The sequence below is a fragment of the Myotis davidii genome, unplaced genomic scaffold (assembly GCF_000327345.1).
Source record: "Myotis davidii unplaced genomic scaffold, ASM32734v1 scaffold1252, whole genome shotgun sequence".
Classification (NCBI taxonomy): Eukaryota; Metazoa; Chordata; class Mammalia; order Chiroptera; family Vespertilionidae; genus Myotis; species Myotis davidii.
In genome coordinates this window covers 339,118-364,117 of record NW_006283888.1, presented here as the reverse complement: position 1 = coordinate 364,117, position 25,000 = coordinate 339,118, and the positions used below count along the sequence as shown (strand labels likewise).

Here is a 25,000-nt window from a genome sequence, read left to right as displayed (position 1 = left end):
ACTGCGAATAAGAAGTACATTTTACATTATGATCATTGTACACATGTATATATATAACTGAAAGGAGATGTACTCTTTTTGTTTGTTTTTTGTTAATCTTCACCTGAGGGTATTTTCCTCTGTTGATATTTTCCCCTGTTGACAGAGTGAAAGGGAGAAGGAGAAGGAGAGAGAGCGAAACATTAATTGGTTATCTCCCCGACATGCACCCTGACCCAGGACTGGGGATCAAACCTGCAACCCAGGTCCATGTCCTTGACCAAGAATCTAACCAGCCAGGGCAGGAGATGTAGTCTTATTTTCAATTCCATTTCATTTCATTCCATTCCATTCTCTGCTATTCTATGTTATTAAGTGCTAGTCTTGGCCCACCACATTCATTTCACAACCCACTACACTGATTTAATGACTGATGGTGGGAGCCAGGGTGCTAGGAGAGGCTCAGAGAATAAGATGTTAACGTGTTTGTCAGACTCCATCTCCCTCTCCTCCTTCAGGATCTTCTGCACTGGGCTTACAGGCCTGCCCTCTAATCACTTCTTTTATGGTTCTGAGAGGAAAGAGAGCTGCTTCAGTCACTAGGATGTAAACCAGGCTTGGGGAGTATTTGCATTTCCAGAGTGACTCATCAGAGGAAGGTGGGCAGCTCTAAGGTGGGATTTAGAGTCAATGGAGAGAATGGCTCACCTTTCAAATCACCCCACAGAGGCTACTGTCCTTGTACTTACATGAGGCATCCAGCAGCCTGAGGCATTTACAACCTCCTTTCATAGGAGACATTTAAAATTTCTCCAAGTTTAAAAGTATGGCTACCTATTCCTACAGGCCACCTATTCCCACCTGTCAGACACCTGTCTGGGGTTGTGCCGTCTTGTCTCCATGACCTCCTCAGGCTTCCCTGAGGAAACATCCTTCCCCTGAGAACCATCCCATCCTAAAGTCTTCCAGCAAAGGAAATTTGGGGATTTTTAAATAAGTAAAGATGCCTTATGTGTTCCAGCGCTCTCATTCATAATGCCTTTTCTACTTCTGCCCAGGGAGAGCAAGGGTTTCTGGATTTACCTTGACTGCAGATAGAAGGATGTTCCCTGAGGAATAGCAGAGGTCTTTGCTCATCTGCTGGAAGGTACCTGCTGCTGCCATAGACACTTTGGTCCTTGAGAAATCTCCTGGAGGGCTTGTCCATCGCATACCTGCAATGAGCCAGGCCCTGGGCTGGGCCTCGGCTTCACCCTGGTGAACAAAACTCCATCCCCGGCCTCAAGCGCTCATACCCAACTTAAAGATGAGTGAAGAACGCTGGGTCTCCCTCACTTCAGAAGAATTTGACCAACTCCAGAAATATTCAGAATGTGAGTAAATGGATTGAGCCATCTGGGGTGGGACTTCCTCTGGATTGGGGAGAACACTTCTGGAGGGCAGAGCAGAAAGTCACAGAGAATGAAGTCAAACCTGACAGCTTATATTTTCTTATAAGCATACAATTAGTGTCTTAAAAATAAATAAAACAATTATATTTACACTCTGTAAATGATATGTGCTCAGCATAGAAATTTAGAATATGCAGGAGAAAAAAAAATAAAGACTAGGTTAAAAAAAATCACAGCTAAACTCGATGACCATTTTGGACATACTCCTTCTGTGTTCATTGCTCTACATGGTGAGTTCCTGAATATATCTTTATTTCAGCCTGCAATTTCCACCTAAAATAATATCGTTAAGTATTTCCTCAGATCATTGAAACCTCTTCATAACATAATTTTGAAGGGCTGTAGGCTGTATGGTTACAATGTTAATCATGTGCTCTAATATACTTGTGTTTGGACTCAATTTTTCCCCCCCAGTAAGATACAGGATTCTGATGCATGTCTTTTTCTTAACTTTGTTCTGGAAAAGCCTGGACTTTCCAGTGGGGCTCTTGGTTGCAGTAGTTGTACCCAGGAACAATTCCTGTGCAGCAAAACACAGTGGTGGCTACACCCACATTCACACTCGGCACACAGCTGTGCCCCACACCTCCCAGGCCTCTGCCAATCCTGACTAGTGACAAGAATCTCCCCAGACTGTGGCAGAACTCCAGCTGACCATTGCACTCTGCACACGTGATGGCCATTATGATTACCACCCTTGATATCATGTGGCACCCATGTTCCACTCATAGTCTTACAGAGCTTTTACCTGCACTGCAGGCCCCACCCCTTTGTACTAATCACCTCTCCTTCATGTTCATTGTACTGATGCTTTTGTGAATCACTAGGCCTGTAGCATGTTGACCTGCCCTACAGATCTTACCCTGGTCATCTTACAAATGCCCCTTTGTCAGTCTTCCCCTCTCCCCCAGGATTGACAGCCCTGTCCACAGCACTAGTCTGGGAGTCAGAAGGTCAGGCTCAGTGCCAGCGCTGGCTCTTGCTGTCTTGTCATCCTGTTGTGCAAAATGAGAGGGTTGGACTAGATGGTCTTCCTGTGGTTCCCCCACCTGTACCTAACACCCCATATGCTCCCAAGGTCAATAGAAGTTCTCTCTCCCGGTACCCTGGAGCCCATGGCCTCTTATCTGACCTCAGTGGGTTTAGAGAAACTATGTAATGTAGAGACAAAGAGCAAGGCATTGCCCTCCAGGGTAAACTCCATTCAATTCAGTCTGCTCTGTACCAGGCTCTGTACCAGGCCCAGGCAGCAAAGTGCCAGGTCCTGTCAGGATAAAAAAGAAGCACAAAGGGAAGGCTTTTCCTTGAGGAATGAAACTTCAGTCTGCAGGCCGACGCTCTATCCACTGAGCCAAACCACTCAGGGCAAGGAATGAAACTAAAGGAAGCCAGCAAACATACCTGTGAATCTGTGGGAAATGGCAACATAAGGATGCAGGGCTGGTGGGGTGGGGTGGGAATGTTGATTTTAAGATGACGATGACACATGTACTTCTGCATTTGTATGTGCCAGGCTCCAGGGAGCCAGCAATGAATGAGACACAATCCTGCTGTAAAGAGCTCCCAGACCAGTGGGGGAAGACAGACAGGACTTAAACAATGATGTTCAGTATGACAGGTACCAGTGAGTGGGGAGCACAAAGGAGGAGACCTAGTTCAGCCTGTGGGGGAGGCTTTCAGACTCCAGAAACACTACTAGGAAGGAGGACGGGGAGGACATTCCAGGCAGAGGACGTGACTTGGACAAGACAGGGGGTAAGACAGGTAGCTTTCACGAACTGCTAAATAAATAAATAAATAAATAAATAAATAAATAAATAAATAAAAAAGCTGCAAGCAATTGCCAGGCTGGGAACTTTGAGTTTATGTTGGTGGGTGGTGTGGGGGAAGTTGGGCAAGAAGTGGAAAAGTAAATAGGATTCCATCCTGGGGGTTGCAGCTTTTTAAGTGGGACATCCTGTGGGCCCCAGGAAGGTAGGTGGTGGGTTTGGGTGGAAATGAGGGTTAGGCTATAGCTCTGACTTGGGAATCCTTGTGTAGAGACAGCAGGAAAGAAAAAAATAGGAGTGAAGTACCTTCAGAGAGTAAGAATGTGAGGAAAGAAATGAGAGGATGGATATTGGGACATAGTGCATGCCTACCACTGGGGGTCAAAAAAGGAAAAAGAGTTTGTAGGAGACACACAGAGAAAACCCAGCAAGACAAACTAGTGAACGAACAGTACTGGTTGAGGCAGCTAAGGGATAAAGGGGGTCCAAAGCTGACAAAGCCATCCAAGAGGCAGGGGGTGCAAAGAGATCAGAGTATCTGGTAGGATCTGGCTCCTTTGTGGTTCTGGTCTTTCAACCATCAAGCTTTGCCTTTCTCAGACCCTTCCTCATTTTGTCCTAGAACTGGGTGAGGTGCTCTGGCACCATTGTTCTAACAGGAGATGGGAAAAAAATAGATTTAGTTCTTGGAAAATGATTAATCCTCAGAGGAAACCCTGAAAAAGGCACTTGTACCAATTTTAGACACATTCTGGTATTCAGTCAGATTGCATTGCCATAGCAACAGCTCTTCCATAGCCACTTACACAGGAGCTTTACAATAGCAGAGTAACTGAAGTGGACAGCCTGAGAATTGGTAACTTTTCCCAGTGGGGTTTCCAGGTGGGAGAGCCCAAGAATTTGAAGGCAAGATGCCTTGGTGTGTTCTGTTTATGTAGCATAAACCCTGTACCTTCTTTAGTGGCCTTTTATCACAGGAGAAGCCATGTTAAAACTGCCCTTAGAAACATATGTATTTATTTGATACTTGAGGCCCAGTGCACAAAATTTGTGCACAGGGTGTGTGTGTCCCTCAGCCCAGCCTGCACCCTCTCCAATCTGGGACCCCTCAAGGGATGTTCAACTGCCCAGTGGGATCGGGCCTAAACGGACAATCAGACATTCCTCTCACAATCCAGGACTGCTGGCTCCCAACCGCTTGCCTGTCTGCCTGCCTGATCACCCTCTAACCACTCCCCTGACAGCCTTATCGATGCCTAACTGCTCCCCTGCCAGCCCGATTGCCCCTAACTTCCCTCCCCTGCAGGGCTGGTTGCCCCCAACTGCCCTCCCCTTCTGGCCTGATAGCCCACAACTGCCCTCCTCTGCCAGCCCTCTTGTGTCCACATGGGGGCAGCCATCTTGTGTGTTGGAGTGATGGTCAATTTGCATATTACCTCTTTATTATATAGAATGTTTAATTACATATGTATACACATATATATGTATACCCATACATATACTTGGCAGGAAGCTTAATGTGAATCAGTAGTGTAAAATACTTGTCAAAAAAGATAATGTGATATTAAGACATTTTTTTGTTACAAAATAAAAACAAGTGCAAAATTTGAAAAACCAGAAGGTGAAATTAAAAGGTACTCATAATCCCATTTCCCAGTGGTAACCACTAATATTATATTAAAAATGCCCAGCTGGCATGACTCAGTGGTTGAGTGTCAACCTATGAACCAGGAGGTCACGGTTCAATTCCTGATCAGGGCACATGCCTGGGTTGCAGGCTCCATCCCAGTGTATAGACCTGCAGGAGGCAACCGATCAATGATACTCTCTCATCATTGATGTTTCTTTCTCTCCCTCTCCCTTCCTCTCTAAAATCAATAAAAATATATTTTTGAAAAGTATATACAGGGTGTCTCAAAAAATGTATACACATTTAACAGCTGATAGCTCAATTTTGAAAATGAAATGTATTTTAATAAACGCTGCCTTTATAATTATTCAAATTGTGATATATACATTTTGGGGGGGCATCCTATATGTTAGGCCAGTGGTCGTCAAACCATGAGGACATTTTTAGCAAAGGTCAGCTTAGGAGTACCCTAATTAAGTTAATAACAATGTACCTACCTCTATAGTTTAAGTTTAAAAAATTTGGCTCTCAAAAGAAATTTCAATCGTTGTACTGTTGATATTTGACTCTGTTGACTAATGAGTTTGCCAACCACTGTGTTAGGCTATTTGTATGCTGTTTTCTTCACCCTAACAATATGTTTAAAGTATCTATTGATGCATCAAAACAACTTCAAAACTTGGTGGGTGAAAGCAACTGTTTTGTTTTTCCCCATGATTCTGTGACTCAGGAGTCTGCACAGGACACAGCAGGGATGACTAGTCCCTGCTCCACACTGTTTGGGGCTTTGGGTGGGATGCCTCATATGATCCAGCATGGCTGATTCCTCACATCCTGGTGCCTCGGTGATCCGCCAAGGGGCTTCTTTCTGTAAGCACTTTCTTATCTCCCAGGACCTCTCCGTGTTGGCCTCTCTTCCTAGCAGGGGACCCTGGACTTTTTACACGTGGCTTGGGCTCCAAGAACATAAAAGCAGCTGCTGCCAGGCCTTTTTGACACCTGGGCTTAGAGGGACATGCATGGAAATGAGGGTTAAGCTATAGCTCTGACTTGGGAATACTTGTGTAGGGACAGGAGGAAAGAAAAAAATAGAAATGAAGGCCCTTCAGAGAGCAAGAATGTGAGGAGAGAAAGGAACTCTCTCCACATTCCATTGGTCAAAGCAGTCCCAGGCCTGGCCCAGATTCAATGCCATAAAGGAATGGACTCCACATCCCCTGAGAGAGTGACTCACACAGGGAGGGGAAGATTGATGACAGCCATCTTCAGAGACCAGCTAGCACCCAATATAATGCATCATGTGTTCTTGTATCATGCAGCACTTTTCAAAAGCTTGGTTTTTAGTGGTTGCAGAGATTTCTTTTGAATACATATACATTATTTTATTTAACCAAACCACTGACTGTGATCTTAGAATCCTATATAATAAAAGGCTAATATACAATTTGTCCCCTCAACTGGGAGTTCAACCTGGAGTTCGACCAGGGGGCAGGACCAGCCTGACAACTGCCCGAGGCCCCTCCCCACCAGCCGCCCAGCCGATCAGACTCCACCCATACACGAATTCATGAACCGGGCCTCTAGTGTATTAATAGAATCATAGTGTCTAGTAAAGCGAACTGATATCCACATTCTCTCCTGCCCTGATCAGACCTCTCAAGAGAACTGAATTTATTTCTGGGCATCAGGGTTTACCATGAATATGGACAAACTGGAACTTATTTGAGAAGTGCCACCAGAATGGTGAGGGGCATCCCAGCCTGAAGTGGCTGAAAATATTATGCATATGTACTGGAGAAGGTCAGGCTCAAGGAAAAGTGTATTAAAATAGCTACAGTGCTATTGCAGGGAGGGGGTGTTAAGCTAATTTGAAATGCCTTCAAGAAGTAGCCCTAGGACTAATGAGATGAAATCATTGAAAGAAAGACTTTAAAGTAAGGAATACATTGATTCCCAGTGGTCAAACCTGCCCAAGAGGAAACACAATTGACTTAAAAGCAAGTGTGTTTCCTTTCCCTAGAACTGTCTGGGCAGAGTTGGCTGAGACAGACACTACAGAGGAGATTAGAGCCTTAGATGCCTGGTTGTTTAAATGACCTTCAATAGCCCTTACAATATGTAGTTTCTATGCTTAAACAGGTTGCTTTTCAACCTCAGGGGACATGAGCATGTGGGGATTCCTCCTACTGAACCTCCCCTAACAGCTTCAGAAATATAATTGGCTTATTGTCCTTCTAATCCTGATATTTGGGTGGAGGGGAGTTTTCATCCGTTTTTTTTTTCTCAATTATTTTTTCAAAAAAAGAAACTACCAGCTTATTCAAAAAAGAAAAAAAAAATGATAGAGTATCAATTTTGAGTTTTAATTCTCTAAGAAATTAAAGCAAACATTTCTTACATCAGCTAGTGGTTGCTTGATTTTGTAAACCTTTTAAAACTTGGAGACATCTTAGCCATCATTAAATCCAACTCCTATCCATTGTACAAGTGAGAACACTAAGTCCAGAAGACCCCAGTAACTTGCCCAAGGTCACCTAGAAGGTCAGTGTCAGAATAAGAATTAGAACCAAAGTTCTCAATCCCAGGTCAGATGCAATTTGCTTCAATTTAGTTCTAACAAATTAAACAGAAATGTATCCATTGGAACCTAACCTCAACCATATATTGGTTAATATAGATACCAATTCAATTACAACAGAGCAAATTTTTAAAATACATTTAAAGAGAATGAATCAGTACATTGTGCTATTCAGAAATATATTTCATTCAAATCATATCAAAGCAAGGCAAAGGTTCTGACTTTTAGATGTATGTAATTCACAGCTCAAAATTCAAAACTGTCAGTGTGAATATGGGAGCCAGAGAAAATGTTTAGGACTGACTTGTAGAACAATGTGAGGCTCTAGGTGAGCTTCTCTGAAACCTTGCTATTTAATTGGCCATGTCCACTTGCTTCCATCTTGGAAAGGATAGCCACTGTCGTTCTCACCCACATCTTTTTCACACAACTGGCTCTCTTTATTAGTGATGACTCGGACTGTGCCCACAAGCAGTCACAGAATCTATGAGTAGGGGAGACTTCTATGGAACAATGGCTGTAAAATGTGAATGTGCATGTGATCTCCTGAAAATGTTGTTAAAATGCAGATTCTGAATCAGCAGGGATGGGGTAGTTATGAGATTCTGCGTTTTTTTTCTTTTTCTTTTTCTTTTTCTTCATTGATTTCAGAGAGGAAGGGATGGGGAGAAAGAGAGAGAAACATCAATGATGAGAGAGAATCATTGATTGGCTGCCTCCTGCACACCCCCCACTGATAATCAAGCCCACAACCCAGACATATGCCCTGACTGGGAATCCAACCATGACCTCCTGGTTCGTAGGTCAGCGCTCAACCACTGAGCAGCACTGGCCAGGCAGATTCTGCATTTCTAACAAGCTTTCTGGCCATGCTAATGCTGGTGACCCAGGGACTACAATTTTAGTTGCAAGAAAGTACAAGTTGTCTGATCCATTCCTCCACATTCACCTGAAATATGACTGATGAGGCCACATTATTTGGAGAAAGGGGGAAATTTTGCTAGCAATACAAATTTTACTTACACAAATAAGTCATACCAGTCATTCAGACCATTTTTGATTATATCAGAAAATCTTAGTATCCTAAAGAGGGTTTTCTTATTTCAGCCAAAATTCCCTCTGTTCCAATGTAAAGTCTTTTTCTTTTATTCTATATTCTATATTCTATAGAGGCCTGATGCACAAAATTCATGCAAGAGTAGGCCTTCCTTCCCCCTGCTGCCAGCATCAGCTTCCCTTTGGCACCTGGAACCTGGGCTTCCCTCTGGCACCCGGGACCTAGGGTTCCCTCTGGCCACTGGCAGGCATCCAGGACCCAGGCTTCCCTCAGAGCCCCAGCTTTGTCTGGAAGGGCATTCGGTCTAATTAGCATATTACACTTTTATTATTATAGATAATACTGTGGCAGAACCATCACTTTGACAGGTTCCCCCAGTTGTTAGCTTGATGGGTCTCAATGTTCCTCAGCCTTCAACTGCAGTGGGAGGCTCTGAACACTTCCAATGTCCTTCCCACATCCCGCATAACCCTGTGCCCTTGGACTGTTTAATCATAATCTGTAGGCATTGGACCCAGGTGATAGTAGTATCTAAAGTTCCTCACATGATTCTAACATAAAGGTTGACAACCACTGGTCTACCTTTTCTCCCTATGCCCCTGGGAATACAGGACAAGCCCAATCCCTTTTTCATCCCTCATTTATTTCACAAATCTTCATGGAGCATCAATGTTATGCCAGGCAATGGTCTACATGCTGGGGATAAGCAGTGAATGGGAAAAGAAGTATAACTGGGAGGTGTCCATGCTTATGAAGCTGAATCTTCTTACACATGCTCCCACATTCTGCTCTGGGCCCGTTCATCCTGGATAGAAGGTGGGTCTATGCTCTTGCCCTGGTGTCTCTGTATTTCCAGGACTCTTGGAAAAGCTCATTCTTGCTTTTGTGCATCTCACTGTGTTCTTGACTACCTGGAGTACTTAGAAAACTTATACATCTCAGCCTTCACCAGAAGAAGGAAAATCTAATTGCTTGTTTTTTCTCACGTACCAACTTTCTTTCCCCTTGCTCCTGTGTCTTTCCCTCCATGGGTGGGGAGTCATTTATGGTCTTCTCAATCTGTAGACTATGTTCCTCTAGCCTCCTCATCATGTTTGCTTATTTGTTTTATTGATGATTTTTCTGTGTTGTGACAGGCAAGCCTTACTAGCCAGCCACAGATATACAGGAGTGTTGCTTAAGACCTCATCAAAAGTGAGGTCCACAGACCTACATACTTGAAGTCATCTAGGATCTTATTTGAAATGCAGAATCTTAGGCCTAGACTCAGACCTACTGAATCAGAATCTGCATTAAACTCGATCCCCAGGCAGTTCATGTGCACGTTACAGTTTGAGTTGCTCTTAGAGAATTTTGAGAAGAGTTATCATGTACCTTAGAATCTCATTCTCATCTGTGGGTTTTCAGATTCACTTTTGAAAATGTTGATTTATAGTTATTTCAAAGTTTAGTGGTCTGATAGGGCTCAGGTGCTCAATGTTCTTAATTGGAAGATGGTCCATAAGCTTTGGGTTCTGGTGTAGGTAGCACATAAACTATACACACTGAAGTTCCTGGTTGTCTGCTTGTTCGGATGGAGGGCATCCCTGTCCGATGCGACTGTGGCAGCAAAGGTGCCTGTGAGAAGGGCCATATTTTCTCCTTAGAAGGGCTTTGAATTTGCTCAAACACTAGGAACAAGTGCTTGGTTAAGGTCCCAGAATTCTTGGCACATAAAGCATAAAGAGGCAATTTTGGATTGGAACTTCCTTGGGTATTTGTTACCACCAGTGACCTTAATCACAGAGAAGAGTCTTTAAACTCCTGATTTGGGGTAAAACTGCATGTTGATGGTCCTGCCAGTTTGGGCTAATGCAAAACATATCCCTACCTTGAAAAGTATTTGAATAAGTTGACCTTTTGGGTGGGGTTCTTCAGTGTTGTCCATTTAAACAACAGGGCATATCTGCCAAGCATGGTGATTTTAGATCTATCAGAGTGATTCCTTGCTTTCCTTTTGCAGGAATTATCCAGTATGTTCAGTTACTTAAGGTATTCTTTATATCTCACAATAAAACCCCATCGTTGCACAGCGGTTCTCAACCTTGACTGTACATTGGAACCCTAAGTGTGCTTTCAAATATACCAATTCCTGGGTCCCCCAAGAGATGCTGACTTCATTGGTCTGGGTGAGACCTCGCTTTCAATGTGTTACAGAATTTTTTGATTCTAAGGTGCAGCCAGGTTTGAGAGCCACTGTCACGGCGGAAGGGCCTTACTTTCTGATTTACCAGTGTTACGTATCCAATGAATCCAGTACCTGTGTCACATTATTAGATATGTTCTAAATCACAGTCACCCACTCACTAGCTGTGCACCCTTGAAAGGGTCATTTAAAGTCCACAAGCCTCAGTTTCTTCTTCTCTAAAATAGGGGTCATTATTACATTAGAGGGTCATTGTGCAGATTTAAATAAAATATACAAGGTTACCAGGGCAATGTTTAGTACTCAACAAAATAGAAATTGTTGCAAAGGATGGTGGGCATGGCCCTACTTTGCACATTTAGAAGTGGAGCTTGGTCACCTTTGAGTCTGGTGGTGGTGCTACCATGCAGGCTTTGAATGGGAGTTCCAACTGAGCTTGTGCTACTGGCCCACAGGTGGTGCCTGAGTAAGATAGGAGTGCTCTGAAGAAGCCCCTCGTTGTTTCTAACTGTGGTAAGATGAAACAGAATGGAGCAGTACCCACTTACTCCTCAGGAGAGAGAAACCCAGTCCAGAAATCTGTTGAGAAGAAAACTGTGATAAAGTATCAAAGGACATCTAAGAGAAAGTAACAGGCATCATATTTGAGAATTAGATTGTTTCTCTTTTTTAAAATTTTTATTTATTTATTTGAGAAAAAGAGAGAGAGAGAGATTTGTTGTTCCACTCATATATGCATTCATTGGTTGATTCTTGTATGTGTCCTGTCCAGGGATTGAACCCACAACCTTGGCATATTGGGAGATACCCCACCAGTGCAATTGTTTCTCCTTTTTAAAGGGAAAGGCATTGCTGCTATAAACTCATAAAATAAGACAAAGTAAATGTGGGATGAGGAAGAACTTTCAGGGAAATTAAGGAGCCAGCAACATCTTGCATTATTTTGCTACCTATATTTTTTGCTAGTAATTATAAATTACTATTTATTTTGCTAGTAATTAGAAAATTAAAAATAATACTTCTTTATCCCTTTTAAAACCTGCGTACTTGAATATGAACCTATGATGAATATATGTGTGTGTAATGTGTATATATGTATAACATATATATATGTGTGTGTGAGACTTGTGTATATATAGTTTATATATTAGTATATATCTATATATCTATATATCTATACATATAAATATATCTACATATAGATATGTATTTCATCCATTTAAATATAAATCAGAATTAAATCAATAGCACTTAGAACCAAAGGTTTTCTGCTAGGATGAATTATGGAATCTACAAAATGTGACAATAATCAAGAGTATAAATTCAAGTAAAATTGCTCTCTTGTCCTCAATCAAAATACTGGCTCTATACTACTCTCACGCCAAGTGGACTCATGCTCTGAAATTTACTTTTATTAATTTAGCCACTCTGGCTGAGCTGAAAATCTGCCATTAAAATAGAGTCTAAAATATAGGGGTTTTAAAAAATAATTAAGCTTCTCATAAAATAATTTGAATATAATTTATGTATGGTGTTAACTGAGCTCTGGCCTAATTCTAAACTCTCTTTCATTTGGTTGCCAGAGTGGCCTTTAGGAAACAGAGACCCAGTTATATTATTCCACTACTCAAAAAAAGTTTAACAGTTTTAAATCAATGTTCTTAACTTGGCATTCAAATCTGGCCCCCACAAATCTGTTCTGTAACTACTCTCTAGTTTTAACTTTTCCTAAATGTTCTGTGATGCCCAACTCCACATTTTTATACCCTGTCCCATCTGTAAATACCTTTTCCACCTTATGTCCACCTTTCAAAACCTATGCATCTTTACACCCCAGCTCAAATGATACCTTCTTCAAGGGTATCTATCCCCAGTCTTCATTCCAAACACCACCTCATCCTACTTTGACTTCCTCCCCACTCATTTTACTTCTTCTACTACATATTAGAGCTTCATATTATTGCTAAAGCATCAATTACACTTTTCCTTGTGTTAGCAAATGTTTGGGAAGCAATATTTACTTTTGAGCCAGACTAGACCAGAGTTAAACCCTGATTCTTAGACAAGTGACTTAATTTTTCTGAATTTCAGCTTTTTCATGGGTAAATTGAGAAAATATTACCAAATTTATATGGATTGGTAGGGAATAGTATATGATAATATGCAGTAAAGGTCTCCAATAAAGGAAAGCTATTATTACCACAGTGGTTCAGATCATCTCCCTGACTAATTCATCAACAGTACCTTACAGCATCTTATTCTCCAAAGTGTTTTCTGAATTGAATGGAAGCAGCCCAAACCAATGGCATCTGCTGCCTGGATCTCACTGAGCTATTAGTTTTTCAACATCTGTTTTGACTTTCAGAAAGAATGTCCATTTTTAGGCATCAGCAGCATTTTCCTGTGGCATTTCAATATGTCTCAATCTTGAAATGATTATCATTTGTGCTTGATTGAATCCAAATCAGCAATGCCATGGAGAACATCCCAGCCCACGAGCATGTCTACTTTACGTAGGCCCAAGAGAGCATAGCCCTCTGTACAAAGAGCCTGAACACCAAGGAACACTGTGTCAGCTTCTAATGACATTGCCCTTTACTCAGATGTCTAAATAGTGGCAGTAGTGGAGCTTAAAAAGCTCTTAATTATCCAGAATACTGCAAAACAGGGATAGCACAGAAAACCTGGTTTTCTTCAATATTTAGAGTGTTGGTAACTATACTGGATGCACTCAGAATGTATTTATAAAAACAATTATAGATGCTATTCTCTTGACTTTTAATTTCTTTGTAAACCTTTCCACCAAAAGAATCCACCATTTTCTCCAGTAGGTTCTGATTTATTTCCTATGGAAAGCAGAATTTTCTAAACCACTATTTTTCATGAATCTTGAGTCCCCATTTCAGCACCAAGGACAGAGTATCACGTGGCTTAATGCCCACCCATCCTACTTAATTAACAAAAATTTAAATGTTTAAAAATTTTTGTTCAAATGTTTTTGGTATGATATACAAAGACTCACTAGCCCATCGAAGCTCTCAGTGTAGAACTAAGGCAGGATATGGACAAGATAAACAAGCTAATAATGATTATAACACTATATGACAAGTGCTATTACAGAGTTATGTACAAGTCACATGAGAACCAGGGAAGGGAATGATTAATTGATTGGTAAAGAAGTGCTTTACAAAGGGGCTGATATTTGAGCTGAGTGGTGAGAATTGAGTGAACTTTGCAATACAGAGAAGAAATGCCATGAAGAGTACACAGTTTATTTGGGGATTTCTGGAAATTTGGTTTGATGTGGCTGAAACATGGCAAGCTAAGGTTAGAATTAAGAAATAGACTAGATTACCACATACTTATATATTAAGATAAGGAGATTATGCTTTATCCTAGAAAAACTGAGAGCCACTGAAAGGTTTTTGAGCAGGGACATAGCCTGATTAGACCTGTGTTTTAGTAAGCTAGTTCATACAGCAGGGGAGAGAGTATACTGGGGGGGGGGGGGAGAAAGAGAAGAAATGAGAGGACAGAAGGGTAGAGTGACATTTATCCGTACGGTCCTGGGAATGAGGGACTGCTCCATCATAACCAAGGTTAGACAGGGAGAATTTACTTGGCTTATCTCCCACCAGCTGTTCACCAATGTTTCACATGTGGACTCTGTTTCTCCAGATTCTTCCAAGAAGATAAAGGATGTCTTGGCTGAATTTAATGAGAGTGGAAGCCTCAAACAATCTGACTCCCACGAGGTAAGAAAATTTTCATTTCAAGCCTGTAAAAATTCCATAATTCAGCCTTTCTACAATTTTTTTCTCCTCTTGGAAGTTTAGCTCACATTGAAGAACTTGTTACTCAACATATATTTTCCTGTCTCAAGTGAGTTATTGGTGCTACCTGGAATTATACATTTCCCAAGTCCATTCACCCTCTCACTGTCCTATAAACCACATCATACCTTCTCCTCAAATCTCTTATTCCTCCTCATTTTCAGTTAACCACTGCGTTTTATGCTTCATGAAAAAAAATGGAAACAGCCCTAGCTGGATAGGATAGAGCATCAGCCTATGGACTAAAGGGTCCTCGGTTCAATTCTGGTCAAGGGCACATACCCAGGTTGCAGGCTCAATACCCAGTAGGGCACACAGGAGGCAGCCGATCAATGATTCTCTCTCATCATTGATGTTTCTATCTTTCTCTCCCTCTTCCTTTCTCTCTGAAATCAATATATATATATATATTTAAAATGGAAATAGTCAGAAGAGATCTTCCATAAGATCTCTACTCACCTACATACCTTTTCTCCTGTAACAAGGTATGAAATCTCCATGCCGTTAATTCTAGCCCCTCTACTGTGCACTCAGTCCTATCCTCTTTTGATCTATTGACAGGCATTGCTTCAGCAACTCTATCTATCTATCATCTATCTATCTATCATCTATCTATCTTCTATCTATCTATCTTCTATTTCTACCTCTATTTCCTTCACTTCAGTCCTCTCTATATTTTATTTTTCTCATAAATATATTTCTCCTATATTAAAAATGTTCTTCAGATTCCACTTCTCCCTCTAGCTACTATCTCATTTCCTTCCTGTCCTTTATAGGAAATCATTTATTGTGCAAAAGATTTGTCTGTACTCATTGCCTTCAATTTCTCTTCTTCCCACATTCTTGAAAGCTTTGCAATTAGCATGTAGCCCCTACTCCCCCTCTGAAACCACTAGCCTACAAAGCCAAGGATTTCCATGTGGCTAAACTCAATCACTACTTTACTCAACAGAATTGGTTGAGTAAAGTATATTTGGACATGGTTGGCCAAATTCTCTTCCACTTTCTTCACTTGGTTTTCAGGATACCAGTCTCCTAGTTTCACTCCTGGTTTAAAAATCAAATAAGTATCTCATAATTAACATGCACTAAACTAAGCTCCTTGATCTTCTCCTGTAAAACCTATTTTCCCAGCAGTCTTTTCATTTCAGTAAATGGAAATTCCATTTCTCAAGTTATTCAGCCTAAAACTATGGAGTCATCATTGACTTTTCTCTTTTTCTCACATCCCACATCCAATTCGCCAGCAAACCCTGTCACTTCTATGTTTAAAATATACCCAAAATCTAGCCACATCTCACCACTAGCAGTGCTCCCAACCTGGCCTGAGTCATCATCACCATATTCTGCCCAGATTATTGCAGTAGTCTCCTAACTGGGCTCCCTGTTTCTGCTCTTTGACTTTTAAAGTCTATTCTTCACACACATCCTGAGCAATCTGCTAAAACTTAAGTCAGATAATGTCACTGCTCTGCTCAATAATCTCTCATGGTCCCCCGCCCCAACCCCTACTCAGAATAAAAGTCAAGGTCACTACAATCTGCAGCTCCCCGTTCGCTATGTCCCCATCTCTTGCTACCCTCCTCTCCTCATTCCTTTCCAGCCATATTAGCCTCTTTGATGCTGTCAAATAAGCTGCGGCCGCCCTAATCTCAGCACCTTTGCACTTGCTTTTGCCTCCCTAGAATGTTCTTCCTCCAGATAAACACATTGTTCATTTTCTCACCTCAAGTGTTGACTCAAGTCATTTTCTTAGTGAATATCACCTTCTCTATCCCACTGCTCTGCCTCATTTTCTTCCTTAGTACTTCTCACCATCTGGCCCACTATGTAACTCACTTATTTGTCTATCTCTGTATAGACACTTATTTGTTCACTTCTGTGTCTCAGAGGCCCAGAAGAGTATTCAGAACATAGCAGACACTCAGCAAATGTTTGTTGAATAAATGATGAATGCAAGACCTCTCCCACTTTCAAATTCAACTCATCTAACATTCCTTGAACATCCAGGCACTGTGCTGGGTACTGCAGAACATATAAAGATGAGAAAGCATAGTTCCTCCCTTCTGGAACTTACTTCCTACTGACAGGGTCAAGTTTAAGAGTCATGACCCTGGACTCACATGGGGTTTATGTTAGGCCCCTACCTCTGCTGCCAACTAGCAATGTGGCCTTGAATAGTATTTCACCTCTTTGAGCCTCAGTGTTTCATCAGTGACCTGAAGATAACAATGACAACAAAAAGGACCTTGAAGTTTGCAGATAGTAGATTAAATGAGATAATGTTTGCAAAGTGTCTAAAGTTTCGACAAGACACTTAAAAATGTTACCCATCATTATTCCCCTTCTGTCCCAGTTCCCCAGAATGTTTTCACCTCAACTTCTTCCCTGTTCCTGGGTCGTGTTATGAGGGCCAGTTGCGGAAAAGTGACCAATCAGCCAGGCAAACTTGAGGAAAGGCTGGCCGCTTATTCATATTGTCACCCTTTCAACAAACTTTGAGTCAACATCTCTGCTGGGCACTGGGCAGGAATCCACAGAGCTCATGCTCTTCAGGTACATCTGGGAGGGGCGTTAGATAAAATGCACCCGTCATCAAGAGAAGAAAGCCAGAGGAAGGTTGCTGGAACTGAAGCAAGACTGAGTATGCACCATTTCAAAAGACATTCCTGAAGAGAAGCCATGCGGGGAAGATGGCAGAGCCAACAAAGAACTCTCAGCCTCCCCCCCACACTCCCAGCCCAGCTCCAAAAACATAGGAACAAAGCCTGCGGGGACTGCTAATCAACCTGTCCGCCCTGAAGCTGGCAAGTGGGAGGGGAACAATTTGGTCAGGGCCACCCAGGGTGTGAAGGCCACAGGAGCTTTCAGAAGCAGGGAGCAGCAGCTCGGCTGTTATGAGCACTCTGCCACTCCCACCGCCATCATGCTGGCCCCCACTCTTTTATGTACAACACTGCTGTGTCCCAGGGGAGTTCTGTCACTCTGATTTCATTCCCCTTCACAGTGTGGCTGACTTCTAATAGGTGTAATGTCCTGGCATGGGGTTGGGGAAACAACAGGGCTTAATTTCTCTTAAGCTTGATGACTTACTGCTGCTAAAGTGTCTCCACGAGAAACAAGCTAGCTGTGGGAAGGGTCAGGTGACTAGCAGAGCGAAGTGGGGAATGAAAGTCTGTAGAGTGACAGGGCTGCACCTGGCCATGCGCAGCGTGCCCTGGCCCATCAGCACTGTGTAGTTCTCTGGAGAGCGGAGTGCAGCTGAAGAGAGTCAGGAAGTGACAAGAGCATCAGAATGAAAGGGACATGATGGCTTGGTGGCACCATGACCTGAAACTGAGACACACCTATACACAGATCAGTTCTGACACTGCTTTATGACTTTGAGCATGTTATTTATGTTTCAGAATTTTTTTTTCATCCACAAAGAACAGTAACAGTCCCACCTCCCACTATTGTTTTTGAACTTAAGGGAGACCATGCATGTAAAGTGCCCAATGCACAGTAAACGCTCCATCTAGCTCCCTTCCCTTCTTGAACAGTGTAAGAATGAGCACACTCTCCTTACACAGGTTGCAGCAACAATTGCCCAGCCATATGGCATATGGACCAGGCCTTACATGAAAGTTGCAAGAATTTTTTTGGTGGGCTAACAGCTACTCTGAATCTGGCCTGTGCTCATAAAGAACACACTCTCTCATAATCCAGGTGCCATTTTGGCAATGGCACAGAGTCATATTTGTTGGCAACTGAAATTGGGGTGTTTAGAGGGAGTGGCAGGGCACATGATGTCAGCACTGGGACCTCTGGTAGATACAGTAACAGGAGCACTGGACTAGGTGTCAGAAGATCTGGCTTTTGGTTTTACTCTGCCACTAGCTAGGGGGTCGGGGTGGGGGGACAATCACTGAACTTATAGGCTTCAGTGGTGTGAGAAGATCTAGTCTCCTCTGAACTGTTTTGATGTGAATGCTCTGTGTTTCCAGGCTTATTCTATACCACCCTCTTCCGTCGTAGGATAGGAACATAAATAATTAAACATGTGTTCATTCATTATTGTTTTCTAAGTTCTTGAAACACTTTGTTCATCCTTTTCCTATGGTACTCACCACTGTTGACCTGTTTTAGATTTATTTCAATACCTTTACCATATATATAAATATGTATGACTGAATCTCTTGAAGGTATGGACCGTGCTTAACTATTTGGTGTGTTCCTCAGTGCTGTCCAGCACTGTCTTATACTTAGGAGACTCAGTTTATATATGAATGGACCCCCAATAATTGATGAGAGTCAACTGTACCAATTAGGAATCCAACATTCATTAAAATACCCATCAGGAAACACTGTGCTAGGTAGTAATGGGAAAACAGAGATGAAATATGACATTTCACTACCTTCCAGGATCTCTACATCTAGTCAGGGAACATATATCACAGGCAACTATATATTAATAGAGGGCAGCAGATATGAGTGTCCCAAAACAGGAACCAAGGTGGAAAAGTAAAGCAATTCAGGCACAGGAGGTCATGCCAGGACCCCTGGAGAAGGTGGAATATGGACCAGACCTTAAAGGATAGCTGGAGTTTTAACAAGTAGAGACAGAAACAGTTCATGCAAAGCGCATGGTGGGTTGGCCAGAGAAGGACACAGAGATCCAGGTAGAAAGCCTGTGGAGGTATACAAAGGCACTAATAGGAGAAAAGACCAGAATGGTCTCAGAGCTTGAAGTAACTACAAATCTAGGTTGGAGTGGGATTATGGGAGGGCTGTGAATCCCAGACTCAGGGAGTGCACAGGAGATCATTGTACTGTGGAAATACTACATGTTAGACCTTCTTTTTACATCTATCTTTATTTCATCTAATTTCTTTTCTGTGTATGATTTATAAAGTAAAATAGAGGAGCACATCATACATGTATATAATTTATAAGTAAAGATAAATGTTTTGTTTCAAAATGTTATGGATGTTGAAAAAAATGTTACGGGTGCACACGTAATTTTAAAAATTTGGATACAACCATCTCAACTCTCCTGTGGGCAATTAGAAGCCATGGAGATTTCTGAGTAAGGAAGCATTCTGCTTCAGGAAGGTCAACCTGGCAAGGAAGGATAAGATGGGAAGGCCAGCAGATGGAGGTGGAGGTAAGGAAGCCTTTGAGAGGTATTGCCACAGTGCAGGTAGGATATGTGCAACAGAAGTCTGAAATCAGGGTCAATGGGTCCTGCAAGAGGGCCCTGCAAAGGCCCTCTTGTCAGGGTGGTGGTAGATGGGCAATGGACAAAAGCAGACCTGGATGTGACAGACATTGCAAAAGAACAGCAGACAGAAGGGAGAGACAAGAACTAGTCACAGACTACTGGGAGTTCAAAGCTGAGCCTGGGATGTTGGGAGGATAATGGCATTATTGACATTAACAGAAACTGCAGGAAGAGGAGCTGGTATAGGGAGGAAGCTAATTGAGGTTTAGAACTTGAGGTCTCCTAGCCCAGCACTCACAATATGCTGAAGAATAAATGGAGGTTAAAAGAAGGGAGAACCAGCCAGGATATCTCTTGAATCTCACACTGAACTTGTTTGACAGTCTTTCAGTTTTGTTTTGTTTGTTTGTTTGCTTTTTAAATATATTTTATTGATTTTTTTTTTGCAGAGGAAGGGAAATGGATAGAGAGTTAAAAACATCGATCAGCTGCCTCCTGCACACCCTCTACTAGGGATGTGTCCGCAACCAAGGTACATGCCCTTGACGGATCAAACCTGGGACCCTTCAGTCCACAGGCCAATGCTCTATCCACTGAACCAAACCGGTTAGGGCTCAGTTTTGGTTTTTAAAGAGCATTGCAATTAGGCTTTGTTTAACAGGGCATTCTTTTTATTAAATCATTTAGTACAGTCTATTTTCCAGAAATATTTTATGCTAATAGTTTTCAATTTGATGCTAACCAAAAATGAAAAGATTAGCAGGACATTTTGGAACTCAAAACTATATTTTAAAATAGTACTTGTCAACTGAAAGAGCACAAAAGAAAAAACAATGCAAAAAAAAAAGCCTTTAAAAAAATGAATAACAGTGCTGTCAGCAAATACTTAGTCAAATCAAAGAAGAGAACCAAAATATTACCAGACCATGGAAAAATCAAGAGTTTCAAGAAGAAAAGTGAAAGGAATGCTACAGAGAAGCCAAAGATGAGAAAGTCTAAAAGTGACAACTGCATTTGTGGCCTTCAGGAGAGCAGGGCCAGAATCCAAAGCGAATGAGATTAAGCAGGTGAGAAGCTTAATGGGGTCTGTTTGGAAGAATTTGAAGGGGAAGGGAAGAAGGACAAGCTAGTAGCTCAACTAGCCAGCAATTTCTTTGGAATGGTGACCTTGAACATGCTCACAAGTAGAGAAGCAGATGCTTGTTGGGAGATGCCATCAGAGGTAGGGAGGGTGGAGTCAAAGGTCATATTAGGTGGAAAGTAGGAGGAAAAGTTTTTGCTCCTGCATACTGGGAAATAGGAGGTGGATGTGTGAGGAAGAGACATTCTGTGCTGGTAAGGCTGTGGAGACAGAGACAGACAAAAAGTGGATGAAACAGAGAGACACAGAGACTCAGAGGCTGAAAAGACAGGGCGAGAAACAGAGATTGGTAGCTGTTGCAGGAAATATGAGTCCAACATTTGTTTAGAAATCCCTTTAGATGCCAAGAGCCTATATTATCCTCTCTCCTCCAATCTGCAAAGGAGATATATAGAATAGCTCTGCCTGGGGTTGAATAGAAACTACCTATGACTTCCCAATGGGGTCAGGAGGGCATCCCTTGTTTTTAAGGCTAAGACTTTGTATCCCAAACCTGATGGTACCCAGGCAAGCCAGCTCCCGGTTCTGGAAAGGCTCTCAGAGCTTCCTGAAGAGACAAGGGGTTTAAATGCTATCAACATTTTAGAGGGAGAGCCAAGAAGGATCCCAACCAGGGATTTTATTCTCATGACTGTTATTATTCACAAAAGCCTGCACAGCAGATCTTGGAGTAATGCTTCCTCAAATGAGCTCCAGGAGCATCTGCCGACTTGATGAAGAATCTGATGCCATCAAAGCACAAGCCAGTGATGACTCACCGCAAACTGTTGTTGAGCGTTGCTGAGTGCAGCAGCCCTCCGTGGCATGGTCGCTCCCAGCCTGGGCCCGGGAGCCCAGAAGCACTGGGAGAGAGACAGCAGGGAGAGGCTCTAGTTTGGGGCATATTTCTTGATTCTCCCTTCTGTCCTTGGCTTCCTGCTCTTCTCCTGGTGCCTAAAACCTTCGCAAGGCCGTGTTTTGAGAGTAGCTGAGCCAGACACACACCCTCCCCCTGTTAATCTTGAGGTTTGTCCAGGGAAGATCAGTTATGAAAATAAAGGATGGAGTCTGTACTTTACTCTTCCAGCTCTTTCCTCTTTTTTTGAGACCTAAATACTCGGGAATTATCTTACAGCACAAGGAGAAAATTGACACATCACAGAAAAGCCATTCTTTTCCACCATGTTTTCAACGGCATGAGGCATGCTTCATCTTAACCAGGATTCCAGGGCACTGACCTAGTCTTGCTCATTGGAGGCCAGTCCCTCCCAGGGGTCTGTATGCAGGCAGAGCCCTGCCCTGGGGCCTCCACGCCCAGAGCTCACTCTCCATCACTCCCTTTTCTACCTAAATTTAGCAATGTGTTGTTACAAAAGCCTCCTGTGGTTCCGTGCCCCACTAAGCCCTGCAGCCTCCAGTGTTCTCTCTTCACCTCCCCCAGCTGCTTTCCCTGCCTGTCATTCTCTGTCACCTCCTGGCCTTTTCATTCCTGCCCCCACCAACTCCTCCACTTCCTTCCACTTTCCTTTTCATTTCTCTTGCCTGCCAGCTCCCTGATTCCTTTTCCTTCCGTGCCTCCTCTCTGTCCTTGGAGTCTCTCCACTGACTTTGCCCTTTCTATCCCTTTTCAGACAATTAGCTATGACGTCTTCAAACTGTTCATGAGGGCATATCTGGAGGTGGACCTGCCCCAGCCACTGAGCACGCACCTCTTCCTGGCCTTCAGCCAGAAGCCCAGACAGGAGGTCCCTGACCACCCAAAGGAGGGGACCAGAAACAGTGAGGCCAGCGCCCCAGGTACATAGACCAGCATTCTATGGAAGAGAGGTTTTGCAGCTCTGACCCACTTGCCACAGGCATAGTAGTTTCCCTATGGAGTATGACTGGGGAACAGGGGGCCAGACCTCCTTTCTTCACTGTACCTCAGAGGAAGTCCTGTCTGATGGATCTCTCAGTAAGGGGGTGGGGCATAATTCTTGCCACTCAGGATCTGAGGGAGGATGGGGGAAGAGGAGCACAGGGGGAGCCTTCCACAAAGGCTGCCACATCCAGCTAGTGTGCCCAGGCTGCAACCAACCTGGGAGTGTCACAAAGGTATGGTCTGGTCACTGTTTCCTGGAACTTGGATTATAATGGGGAAAACACAGTAAACCCCAACAACTAAGCATGAACCGAGCTGACACCCAGAGACACAGATACAGCCCAAGTGATCCAGACCTCGAGGAAGCTCCCCTCCCTGCCTCTCTAGGAAGCTGGAGATGTGCGCTGGCCTCTAAATCTTCTTTGTTCTTCAGATTCTAATATACAGAATGTGGATAATGCTGCCAAAGCCGATGAGGCCTGTGCCCCTGATATGGGTAAGTCTTTGGAATGCAAGATTTGGGGAGGAGGGGGGAAGACCTCATTCTTGAGGCGGCGGGGGGAACCTAACCAGCAGTTCTGTCTCCATGTAATCGTATGCTCCTGAGCAGATCCTGTCTGCCTCCATCTCTGGGGTCCCTGCCATGCAAATATACTGGGACTCTGAGGCTGGATGACAGTTCTTGGGCTAAGGTACAGATGACTCTACCAGTAGGTGGCTGGAGGGGGGCAAAGCAAGAAGGTAAGAGTTTGCTTTGGTTAAATTCCAACAGCATTCATAAATGCAGGTTTGTGTAAGATGGGAGGAGGGGCAAGGGAAGTTGGCTAACATTGTTTTGAAGATCTATTTGCCAGGTACCTCCTTTATTATAGATTTCATTTAGCCTTCATAGTCATACCACCTTCCACATTAAGGAACTGAGGCTTTAGGAATTTATAAGCCACTCTATGACCTGCAGAGCTAGGGATTCAATCCAGAATTATCTAACTCCTATATTCCTGCTCTTTCCTACAACATCTCTGTGCCACAGTTTCCCCATCTGTAACATGAGATGATAATGTGTTGATATGAAGGTTGAGTTTTATGTATTTTATGTATTTAGGTGCTTAGCACAGCACCTGAATCATAGTAAATGTTCAATAGATATCAGCACTTATTATTCAGGCCACCTCTCTAGAAATGCATTTTTAATTGTTTTTTTAAATTATAATTGATATACAATATCATATTACTTTCAGGTGAGTATGCTTTACTCTTAACTCATCATTGTCTGCCAAGATCTCCTTCAACCTGCACCTTCAGTTGCCAAGCATATCTATTGGGCATCCGATTTCTATGGAAGGGTTCTCAGGGGCTCTCCTCCTTCCAGCTTCTCTTGAGGCTTTAAATACAAAGAGTCAGAGAGTCAGGCCTAATTTTCTGCACATTATTGTCTGGAAAATATTGAGTCATATTGATGAGCTCCAACTCTTGGGATGTGTCCAGGGAATACAGAATACAGTTTTATTGTATCTTTCAAATCTATATATATAAAGCCGTCAGACAGGTAGCCATGATGCGCACTGACCACCAGGGGGCAGATGCTCAACACAGGAGCTGCCAAGCTGCGGTGACTTGGCATCTGCGGTTCTCAGGTGACACACCTGGAACCAGAGCACCCAGAACCAGAGAGGAGGGAGCCCCATTCCAGGGTGTGTCGCCCAAGAATTGCCCTCTCGCAATCCAGGACCCCTTGGGGGATGTCATTTCAGATGACAATTGTGGAAAGGTGTATTGGTAAATGATCAATTATTTGGATTTTGTAATCTGAGCCAAAGTTACCTTTATAAATTGAATGTGTGCCTCCAAAAAATAGGTTAAATGGTATTGATCTGTTGGTTACTGATATTACTAAAAATTACTATCATCTTTTCTTTTTTTAAAATAATTTTTTATCTTTATTTTTGAGATTATTACAGATAATAATTTTTTCTCCCCATAGCTCCCCTCCACCTGGTTCCCGCCCCACCCAGGCCTTCACCACCCTATTGTCTGTGTCCATAGGTAATGCATACATGCATATGAGATCTTTGTTTAATCTCTTCCCACTCCCCCACCCCCCTTCCCTCTGAGAATCGTCAGTCTATTCCATTTTCATGCCTCTGATTTTATTCACCAGTTTATTCTGTTCATTAGATTTCTTATTTGTTTGATTTTTACATTCAATTGTTGATAGATATGTATTTTTTGCCATTTTGTTGTCCATATTTTTTATCTTTTTCTTCTTCCTTTTCTTAAAGAATACACTTCAGCATTTCATATAATACTGGCTTGGTAGTAATGAACTCCTTTAGC

The 25,000-nt window shown here is 42.7% G+C and overlaps 1 protein-coding gene across 5 annotated transcripts in view; it reads left to right on the top strand.

Moving 5' to 3' along the window:
• Positions 1-25,000, top strand: part of DGKG (diacylglycerol kinase gamma) — a 197,507-nt gene that overhangs the window by 39,624 nt on the left and 132,883 nt on the right. For 4 of the 5 annotated variants that reach the window (XM_015567631.1, XM_006754153.2, XM_015567629.1 and 1 more), the window contains exons 2-5: positions 1,038-1,352; positions 14,328-14,404; positions 22,437-22,602; positions 23,100-23,162. In XM_015567631.1, coding sequence (XP_015423117.1) covers positions 1,286-1,352; positions 14,328-14,404; positions 22,437-22,602; positions 23,100-23,162 — 373 coding nt within the window. In that variant the 5' untranslated portion in view covers positions 1,038-1,285. The remainder of the gene's footprint in view (positions 1-1,037; positions 1,353-14,327; positions 14,405-22,436; positions 22,603-23,099; positions 23,163-25,000) is intronic. The other variant, XM_006754155.2, reaches the window with a different exon arrangement.